This window comes from Silene latifolia, chromosome 1 (assembly GCF_048544455.1).
Source record: "Silene latifolia isolate original U9 population chromosome 1, ASM4854445v1, whole genome shotgun sequence".
Lineage (NCBI taxonomy): Eukaryota > Viridiplantae > Streptophyta > Magnoliopsida > Caryophyllales > Caryophyllaceae > Silene > Silene latifolia.
This window is the reverse complement of record NC_133526.1, coordinates 119,176,639-119,188,116: the sequence shown is the minus strand read 5'-3', so window position 1 is coordinate 119,188,116 and position 11,478 is coordinate 119,176,639. Positions and strand designations below refer to the sequence as shown.

Here is an 11,478-nt window from a genome sequence, read left to right as displayed (position 1 = left end):
AAATGTTGTGAATTATATTAACTTAACCAATTTTATACACAAGTAATTATGAATTACTAGTAAATTTGTTATTTGTAATTTAATTAATTTATATAATGATATTTAATTGTTAAATATGGATTAAATTGATTAATAACATGTTACATGCTACATGTGACATATTGTATGCCAATGTTACAATTGACAAACATAAAATGGATGTCCATTTTATGGGTGGACCGAAATTGGAAGGTTTTGGCTTAGTGGGTGTTTTTATTTTAATTGTTAAATTAAGACACAATCATAACCTAAAATTACTAGCCTTACACACCTATTATTTTGAGAAGAGAAAAAGAGAAAGTGGAAGCCATGCATTGGCTTTGGGACACCTCCCCACCCGGCTCCCCTTCTTTATTATGAGAAAAATGTTCTCATTTTTCTCTTATGAAAATATTAACATTCTTACATTATTCTCTCATCTCTCTAAAATTGTTTTAGACAAAAATTTGTTCATTCTAATATTACATAAAAATATTACTAGAAGTAGTAATAAGTTATATAAAATATATTTTAAGGAATACTACTAGTATAATCTAGTTAATTTTTTTTGGTGAAGGGTAAGTATATATTAATCAAAAGAATAGAGTATACAATGTTCCAATTACAAAAGCTCACAGCTAAGAACAAATCAAACTAGTATAGGTAATGAGACATTCTAATTCAGAGTAGCCATCCACTGTGTATCAGCTGGCCTGAGGGGAATGCAATTCCGTCTTTGTCATCTATCTTTAACTTCCTTCCATACTTGCTGCACAAGAATTTTAGGATGAATCAACTGATGATGAATCCTTGCACGATTTCTAGCCATCCAAATAACATAAATGAGTCCAACATAACAAGCTCTAGCAATCAGTTTCTGTAAAACACTCTTGCACCTCCCAGAAGAGAACAACTTGATAATGTCATCAGGTGGAAAAGAGATCTGGATCTTTTGCTGCATCAAACTCATACATCTCCTGCTGAAATCACACCCTTGAAAAAGATGCTCATGAGTTTCAGGAGCATTTTCACACAAACAACATGAGGTGTCTTGGCAAATACCCATTTTAATCAGTCTATCACGAATAAGGAGTCTTTTGTGAAGGGAAGCCCAGTATATAAAAGAAGTTCTGGGCACATTGAGAGAGTTCCAACATATAAAACTCCAAGGTACTTTAGGATTAGGAGTCCTGAGCCACTGATAACCAGATGCAATGGAATAACGTAAGGCATTGCTGTTCCATACATTGTTAAGGTACCCTGCTTTGAACTTGTCCTTGACCTGCACTATTTTCTTCCAGGACCAGCTGCAATCTATAGGAGCTTTATAGTCAGCCCAGTAACTTCCTTTCATATACACATAATTGACCCATTTTACCCAAAGATGATCTTTCTTTGTTGCTAACCAGCTTGTATACTTACCAAGAGCATATTTGTTCCAAAGCTTAGCATTCTTAATTCCCAAACTCCCTTCCTCTTTTGGAGTACAGCATTTCTCCCAGGCTATGTTAGGATCTCTAAGGTAATCATCCTTACCCCCCCAAAGAAAGTTCCTACATATTGCCTCCACTTTAATCATGACTCCAGAAGGTAGAAGGAAGATTGAAGCCCAATAAGAGTGCATAGTAGTTAACACAGACTGTACTAGAACCAACCTTCCTGCATAAGAGAGCTGCCTAGCTCCTAAAGACCTGACCCTAGTCACAATCCTTTCAATAAGCTTGTGAGCTTCAAATTTGGAAATCTTTTTGGAAGAAATAGGGATTCCCAAATACTTAAATGGCAAAGACCCCACTCTGAACCATAAATTGCTAACAACCTCATCAATTAGTTCTCTCCTAACCCCATTAAAATAGATATTAGTCTTATCCCTATTCAAACACAGACCTGAGGCAAAGGAGAAAGTAGAGAACCCCCTAAGCAACCACATAATAGCATGGGCAGTGCCTTTGCAAAACAAAAAGAGGTCATCCGCAAACAGGAGATGATTAAGCTTAAGGCTACCACACATAGGATGGAATCTAAAGGTTTCTTGCTGAGCCACAACAGTTAAAATCCTTGATAAATACTCCATCTAAAGAGTAAAAAGCAAAGGGGATAAATGGTCCCCTTGTCTTAAGCCTCTTTTGCCTTGGAAGAAACCAAAAGAGTTCCCATTGACATTAAGAGTGTAAGAAGGAGTAGAAACAGATATCATTATGAGATGAATGAAATCAGAAGGGAATTTCAAAGCAATGAGCATTTGATGGATAAATTCCCACTCAATAGTATCATATGCCTTCCTTAGATTAATTTTTATGAGACATCTAGGAGAGGCAGCTTTTCTATTGTAGAGTCTAACAAGGTCCTGACAAATCAACACATTCTCCACAATGTTCCTTCCCCTTATGAAAACCCCTTGACTCCTATTAACAATATGAGGCAGGACCTCACTTAATCTAGCACAAAGAATTTTAGCAATGCATTTGTATAAAGTGTTACAGCATGCTATGGGTCTATATTCTAGGATAGAAGTGGGATTTTTAGCTTTGGGAATGAGGGTCAAGGTAGTAGTGCTTACCTGCTTCAGCATATTTCCACTAGTAAGGAAGTCCATAAGAGTCCCAGTAACATCATGCCCTACAATGTCCCAAGAATCCCTATAGAATTGACTAGTGAAGCCATCAGGTCCAGGAGATTTTGAGGCAGGAATAGAGAACATAGTTTTTTTGACCTCATCCTTGGTTACTGGTTTATGGAGCAACACTTTAAGCTCATCAGTAATCACTTGTCCTAGTCTAACAGTGGACTTGTGAACTGGAAGGGTGGAGGCATTGGTCCCCAACAAATCAATATAGTAAGATAAGAATGCTTGTTCTATATCAGGAGGAGCAGAGTGGAGGATACCCTTCATATCTTTAATTTGCAAAATTTTGTTTTGTATTTGTCTAGCTCTAATTTGATTATGAAAGTATCTAGAGTTTTCATCTCCCTCACTTACCCAATGCACTTTAGACATTTGACTGAGGAAACTATAATGAGCTTTGATCAGGCCTGTGTAAATGTCAGCAGCAGCAGATTCAGCATCCATCAGACTGCTATTAGTAGGGTCCTTATGCATCTGACATTGAAGTTCTTCAAGATTAAGCTTAGCTATCCCAACAGCCTTCTCAATATCAGAGTACCTGTTTCTATTAAGCTCCCTCAAAGGTTGTTTCAGGTTTCTTAGCTTATTAGCCACTTGATACATCCAGGATCCAGAAATTTTCTTAACCCAATAAGGTTGTTTCAGGTCTTTTTTTTCTGACAACTCTCCTATATCAAATGCAAGGATTGTAGTCAAAAAGCCCTTCACGCAAAAAATAACCATAAGAGTCAGGATAGAGCTGCATCCAGTCACCATTTATCATGAATCTGTCTAATCTAGAGTAAACTCTAGAGGCTGGCACTTATTTGTTATTCCAAGTAAAGAAAGCAACCCTGAGCTTCGATATCCATCACCTCACAATAATCCACACAATCCCTGAAATCAATGATATCATTCTAGTTGACAGGCCCACCTACTCTCTCTTTGAAATCAAGAAGATTATTAAAATCTCCACAGATGCACCAAGGCCCATTCCAATTATCCTTAATCTTTTTAGATCCTCCCACAGGTTGATTCTATCCTCCTCATCATTTGATCCATAGACTACAGTGTAACACCCCCGCACACCAGGGCGCCTTACCAAGGATTATCCCAGTGTATGAAAGTGTTACCATCTCGGTTACCCGAGGTAGTAGATCAAACAGACAATAAAAAAACTCTTATATTATATTACCGTAACTCATTACAACCAACGACAAAACTGATTACAAATGATAACAAAGACTACTATGACCTATGCCTCTGCATTTCTAGACCGGTAGCGTGATGACTCGACTCCCTCCATGCCCAGTAGTGTAGATACCTCATTTCTGCACCCCTCGCAAACCACCCGGTGATGATTGGGCCGCATGTTTGGTACGCGGAACGATTTGTGACAATTCGTAAGATTATCCTCAAGTGATTGCTCAAATATTAATGTCTACCTCTTAGTTGTCATCTACGTCCCGATACGGTCGTTTTGGCAGTAGTTAGAGTACATTCGGAGTCCGGGCCTAAAACCGTCTCCATTTTCTGATAACCGTTAAATCCCGAGTCAGAATGTTCTGGAATGTTCCGGATATTTCTATTCCATATTTCATAAATTTTATCTTTTAGTAAACAATTTCCCGTAATATTCACATAGGATATTAAGGAAAACCGAATTATTTCCGTCTTACCATAACTCAAACACGGAAATCTTTCTTCCGCAGGAGGAAACCCCTTGGGAACAGACGCAGCAGGTGCTGCGCCTCTTCCAAGAGACGCAGTGGGTGCTGCGCCTCTTCCCAGGTCCTTTTCTGCGTATTTCTCGTATCTTTTTCATATCTTTCCGAGATTCACTTCCAAAGAGTCTCCGAAACCCTAATTTCTTCACGTGATTAGTAAAAATAGGAGCCTTCGCTCCTCATATTTCTCACGCGAGTGTCCGCCCTTCTCTTCTCCCTTTGCATTCTAGACTTTGTTCTTACTTTTTGGCGTCTACGTGCTTGAACTTTCGACCACGTAAGCTCGGATCCTTCTGAGTACCAGCCTCCCCGTTTGCATGACCGACCAATTTGACCAACTCCACATCAATCAACTTAATTAAATTAATCGTTTTCCTCTTACGAGGGCACTTTCTTTGCATTCGCGTCGAGCATCACTAATCGATATCTTAGTCCATCTCGTTTCGTCAACATGTAAGTCTGAGGGTGTAAATCTCTCTTTTATTTATTGTATTTTAATTATTGTATCACAATTGTAAGGTTTATATCGAAAATACCTCTTAAAACCGATTTCTAAAACCATGCTTTAAAACTTCTTTTTACGGATTTCCAGTAGATAACCGTCGAGAAAGGACGCAGCAACTGCTGCGCCTCTTCGAAGGAGCGCAGTTCCTGCTGCGCCTCTTCGTGAGGCTGCCGCAGTTCCTGCTTCCTTTCTTCTTCGTTCGTCCTCTGTAATTCGTCAAAATCCTTTTGTTTGTTTCGTTTTGTTTGTTAATTCTTCATCACGACAGCATATAATTCACATGTATATATTATAATCATCATCATTAATATGTTTTAATCATCACAAATCCGACTTAAATCCCAAATAATCCAATATTTGCGGGTTTTCGTCATTAAATTCAATTCCGGGTTATAGAGATTCAATTCGTCAATATTGGGTTTCTGGAATTCGTCTTTGATATAGTTTCCACCTGTCTTTTGTTGTATTCATCGTATATTCGTCATTAATCCATCATATTTGACTTAATCAATTGATTTGTTCACTCATTAATATTTTTCACTTCTATCATTAATCTGTCTTAATTCCGTCTCACCCATGTTTTACTGTTTTACGACCCCTTCGTATGTTAAATAAACATGCTAATCACTTCCATCCGAGTAAGTAATACCAATTGATCATTAAATCACCAATTAACATTAACGGCTTGCAATTATGGCTTCACAGCCAGAACTGAGCCATGGAACAGACGCAGTGTCTGCTGTGCCTATTCCAAAGGACGCAGCTCTGCTGCGCCTATTCCTGGCTGAGTTCTGTCCCTGAACTCCGTTTTTGCCTTGACATAGTTTAATTAGTTTACGTATAATTAACTATTAATCGTATTATCACCTTCTGTTTCGTTCGTTAATTTATTTAATTTCTTTCTTTTATTCGTTTTCTCAAATTATCCGTCTCAAAGGTATTTTCGACATAAATCGCCTAATCCTTTGTAATTAATGTAATTTTCATTATTGTAATTTATAATTATTGTATTTCTTTTATCATTTGTATGCTTCCACATGTAATTGAACATTTAACTCCAACTTCGACCCAATTGTATGCTAAATTAATTGTTCACCGACTTAGTTAATTCTTCACATGTTAGGATCAAAACTTGGATGTTGCATTGCATGCATATAGCCGACGATATATCAAGTATAAATGATGTCCCTAATCATTAGTAGAGGCCGCTATCGAGGCGGGCGGGATTAGGTGTTCGATCAAAAGAGCTTCCTAATACGTATCCTCACCCCTTACTCCAGATCTCTGTGAGCACCCGTGTTCATTGGCATCCACGAGAGTCATTCTAGACATAGAATGCTAAGGGTAACGATTGCTTAGTGTTCATGTCACTACTTTGTGTCTTGACATGACACGAGGTATTCGAACGGTTCCAATTTCCCATAAAAATTGGTGGCGACTCCAACAAAAATGCATACGCTTGTTTCTCTTTCCAACCCAAGCGCCCCCGTGGGCGGCCCGCTGTCCACAGTTTGGCGACTCCGCTGGGGAAAATACACTTACGTGTAGCAAGGGTGAAACTTGAACAAGGTTAGGGAATAATTTGTAGAAGACAATTGTCGGTTTTCATAACTCGGTCTTCCTAGACCGTTTTATTCGGCCTTCCTAGGCCCAACCCAACACATTCGACCAATCGTCCCATCTAAACGGTCCTAATTCTTATTTGGGCCTAAGGATGGATAGCGATTGACGTCATCCATACCATGATGCTTACTCTTGTTTGTATCAAGGGCCTTCACTACTTGAGGAAATGGACTAGGAATCGGCCTTACTCTTGTTTGGTACGAGCCTCTCCACAGACTTCGGGTTTGATGGTTCGGTATGGCAACCCACCCTTTAAACCAAAACCCTTTTAAATGCACTCAGCATCCCGTTATAATGCTTGTATAAATGTTTGTACCTTACGTGATCACCATTTCTAAACGAAACCATGACGATTTTTCGAAAAATCAAAACCCATTTTTTAAACAAAATTTCGAAATAGGCTTTTAATTAGCGCAAAATCCGGTCAAAACTCTGTCCGTTTGTCGTGTCAAAATTCGGGCCACAAACCCATTTCAAAACCTCACTTCGAGTCCACTCCTACAACTACACTATAGTTGACTAGGACACACATTTTCAAAAAAACCTTGTCTTTCTTCAAAGCTCTTTCTTCAAAGCTCACTCAACACAAGTGGCACACACCCACTTCGCGAGTCAAAGCATTTCTTTCTTTTAGCAAGTGTGTTAGAATGGTCGATCGTGTTTTGATTCGTCGCCGATCTCTTATCCAGTTTCCAAGATGTCCGGATCAAGTGATGAAACAAACCTCCACCAACTTCAAGATGGTAATGATCGAATGCTAGCCGCGCTAGCCCAAATGCAAGCTACCCAAGAACAAACCTATGAACGCCTTGAGCTCATCGAAGGCCATATCTATGCCGTAGAGGAAAGGTTGCCCCCTCATGAAAGTGAAGTACTACGTAACTCCGATGATGAATCTAGGGATGAGAATCCTCTCATGGGGATGACTGTAGCTGAGAAAAGACTCCAATACTTAGAGGAGCAATTGATGTACCTTAAAGGTGATGACATTTATAGGGAGAACAATCGCAAGTATGAGGCCGTCAATTCAAAATTGCCAACTAACTTTAATATGACGGATATCCCTAAATTCAAGGGGCATGAGAACCCTTTGAACCACATCCGTGCCTTCAAGGATTACATGTCTATCAAAGGCATCAAACCCGAGATGTTCTTAAGGATCTTTCCTTCATCTCTTGACACCATCCCGAGACAATGGTTCTACTCTTTAGATCACAAGAAGGTCGCTACTTGGGAAGACGCCGCAATCGAGTTCTCTAAACAATATGCGGATAATGCCGAGATCCAAGTCAACATGCGTACTCTAGAGGTTCTTACCCAAAATGACAAAGAAGGATTCACCGACTTCCTAAGTAGGTGGAGGAAGACTAGCACTCAACTAGTTGAACGCCCGGATGAGGCTACTCTTGTGGAGAAGTTTGTGGATAATCTCAAACCCATCTATGCCAATCATTTGAGATAACAAAACATCAAAACTTTCAAGGACTTAACCGTACTAGGGACAAGGATTGAAGATGACATCCGTAAAGGACTCTTGTCCAAAATGATAGGTCGAGGATATCAAGGGTCCACAAGTCGTTCATACGGCTCCACTAGCAAGACCGATGAAGTTAACCTTCTCGAGCCATCCAAGAAAAGTACCCCACCAAGGAAATTCACAAATCTTGGGGACACTTACTCCAACGCCCTAAAAAGATTAATGAAGCAAGGTAAACTCCAACCCATTGGACCTACTCCCGAACCCGAAAGGAAGTCCAAATTCTGGGACGAGAATTCGTACTGCGAATACCATAGGGGCAAGGGGCACGACACAGAAAAATGCTACAAGTTGAAAAACGTGCTTCAAGACATGATTGAAGATGGGCGACTACCAATACCACCGGGAGGTAAACCCAACAACACTGAGAATCCTCTTGGAGTTCTAGTGATTACAAGTGACGAATCTACCTTAGATTGCTCACATCTTATCTCCCCAAAAGAAGAGGTAATCAATGGGATATGGACAGATAGCGAGGAAGATGTCTATCTCCAAGATCTTCCCTTAATCAAAAGCGCCGAAAGCATCATAGATGAGATCATTGCCACGCTTGGGACTGCAGAAACCGACGCAAGACAGCAGAAAGGATGGAGAAAATCAATCAAATGGACCAACGATCAAGGAAGACTCTTCAAGCTCACCACTGGAGAAGGAGAGATGTTCAAAGGAGAACCAGAAGACGATGAGTTCGAGTCGGGGTCGGAGTCAGAGTCGGAGTCTAGAGAAGTCATTAGAGAGTCTACTCCTGTCGTCATCCCCACTCCCTTTGTCTCTCCTAGCTTAGCCTCGAGTAGTCACAGTAGTTCGGGAAACGCCCCAACCACTGTCCCTTTGCCGCCACTGACCATGGATCAGTTGGCTTCTTTGTTTCAACTTTACTCAAATTTTAATATGAATAAATCAGGTTCTGCTTACTCTTTGTGTTATCTTGAGTGCAATTCTGTTTATGATGATACCGAGGATGACCAAGACCCAGACCCAGACTCAATCGAAATACCTCCCTACGTAGCCAAAGAAATATTACAGGAAGGGGAAGGGGGACCAGTAATAGAGGACACCGAACCCATCAATGTAGGAACCGAACTAGAACCCCAAGAACTTAGGATAGGGACTACCTTGAGCTCTACCGAAAGGGCCGACTTCATAAACCTCCTAAATGAATTCAAAGACGTTTTCGCTTGGTCCTATAAAGACATGCCAGGGATCGACAGGGATATCGCCGAACATAGGATTCCGATTAAGCCAGGATTCAAGCCTGTGAAACAGAAGCTTCGACGAATGAGAACAGAATGGGTAGCTAACATAGTACCCGTACCCAAAAAGGATGGGAGAATTCGTGTTTGTGTTGACTTTAGGGACTTAAACAAAGCAAGTCCAAAAGATGACTTCCCTCTACCTCATATCGACATATTAGTGGACAACACCGCTGACCACGCGTTACTATCCTTCATGGATGGGTATGCGGGTTATAACCAAATCAAGATGGCCATGGAAGATATGCATAAGACCGCATTCGTCACCCAATGGGGAACCTATTGTTATACGGTCATGCCTTTTGGATTAATCAACGCCGGAGCTACATATAAACGCACCGCAACTACACTCCTACATGACATGATGCACAAAGAAGTTGAGGTATACGTAGATGACATGATTGTCAAATCCAAGGAAAGAGAGGGACATATTGCGAACCTTTGCAAGTTCTTCGCAAGGCTACGAAAGTACAACATGAGGCTCAATCCTCAGAAATGCACGTTCGGGGTAACATCTGGCAAACTCCTGGGATACGTCGTTAGTCAACGAGGTATAGAAATAGATCCTTCCAAGATCAAAGCTCTGATCGAAATGCCACAACCTCAAACAGAAAAAGAAGTCAGAGGATTCCTGGGAAAAGTGCAGTATATAAGTCGATTCATATCGAAACTTACGATGATTTGCGAGCCTATCTTCAAGAAACTCAAGAAAACGGACCACACCATGTGGGATGATGATTGTCAAAAGGCATTTGAACGGATCAAGGAAATATTGGCTAAACCACCAGTGCTCATGCCACCACAACGAGATCAACCTCTTGGTTTATATCTCACAAGAATCAAGAAACAGACCATGGGTGCCATGGCTCAAACTGTAGGAAGTGAAGAAAGAGCTATCTACTATCTTAGTAAGAAGTTCTTGGAGTACGAGTGCAAATACTCACAACTCGAAAAGACATGCCTCGCTCTTGTGTGGGCAACGAAGAAGCTACGACATTACATGCTTAGCTACTCCATCAAAATATACTCCAAAATGGATCCAGTCAAATACCTCTTCGAGAAACCCGTCCTCAACGGACGTCTAGCAAGATGGACCCTGATGCTCTCAAAATTCGACCTCAAATACGTGCCACTAAAAGTTATAAAAGGTCGAACCGTCGCCGAGTTCTTCGCAGAAAATCCTATCAATGACGCACAAACAATAGATACTTGGTCATTTCCAGACGAGGATATACTCCAAACTGATGTAGACTCCTGGGACTTGTACTTTGATGGAGCATCGAACTTAAGAGGATTCGGAATAAGAGTGTTGCTCATTTCTCCTGAAGGCGAGCATACACCAATTGCTGTCAAACTCGACTTCGAGGTGACAAACAATGCTGCAGAATACGAAGCTTGTCTCATTGGGCTACAAGCGACAGTGAGCTTAGGCATTAAAAACCTCCGAGTACATGGGGATTCATCACTGATCATCAACCAAGTTACAGGATCTTGGAAAATCCGAAGCGAAAGCCTCGCACCTTATCAGGCTAGAATAGACCAAGTCGCTCAATTCTTTGATCACGTAACCTACCTACACCTTCCTCGGGAAGAAAATCAATTTGCAGACGCTCTTACGAAACTTGCATCTTTGATTAACATGCCAGATCACATGGTGGAAATGCCTTTGTGCATCGAACGACGGTCAGAGCCAGCTTATGTCCACCAAATCACCGATGAAGAGGAGATCGCACAGGAACCCTGGTTCCAAGCAATCCTGAATTTTAAGCTTAATGGTATATATCCACCGGATATGGACAAGAGGGGACAACGTGCTATACGCCTACTAGCTTCCCAATACGTTTTGATGCAAGGAGAATTATACAAAAGAACACCTCTTGGTGTAGTCCTACGTTGCCTTGATCATTCACAGGCACGAAAGGTGATGGAAGAAGTCCACGACGGAGAATGCGGTCCTCACATGAGTGGGCCCATGATGGCAAAGAAAATCACACGTTTGGGATATTATTGGACCACAATGGAGTCCGATTGCATCAAATATGTAAGACATTGCCACAACTGCCAAATCTTCGGGAATGTGCACCATGTCCCTCCTTCATTGCTCTATACAATGACATCCCCTTGGCCATTTTCTGCATGGGGAATTGACATAATCGGGAAGATAACCCCGGCCTGAACAGGAGGTCACTGTTTCATTCTAGTAGCAATCG

At 40.9% G+C, this 11,478-nt stretch overlaps 1 protein-coding gene across 1 annotated transcript; it reads right to left on the bottom strand.

Moving 5' to 3' along the window:
* Positions 1–757: 757 nt before the first annotated feature.
* On the bottom strand, positions 758–2,092 carry LOC141654534 (uncharacterized). Its single transcript, XM_074461815.1, has one exon. The coding sequence runs from the start codon at positions 2,090–2,092 to the stop codon at positions 758–760; it is 1,335 nt and encodes a 444-aa protein (XP_074317916.1).
* Between the last annotated feature and the right edge of the window lie 9,386 nt (positions 2,093–11,478).

Bases quoted from the DNA above. Each gene is read 5' to 3' on its own strand.
- LOC141654534 (XM_074461815.1), bottom strand. From the start codon at position 2,092: ATGGAGTATTTATCAAGGATTTTAACTGTTGTGGCTCAGCAAGAAACC.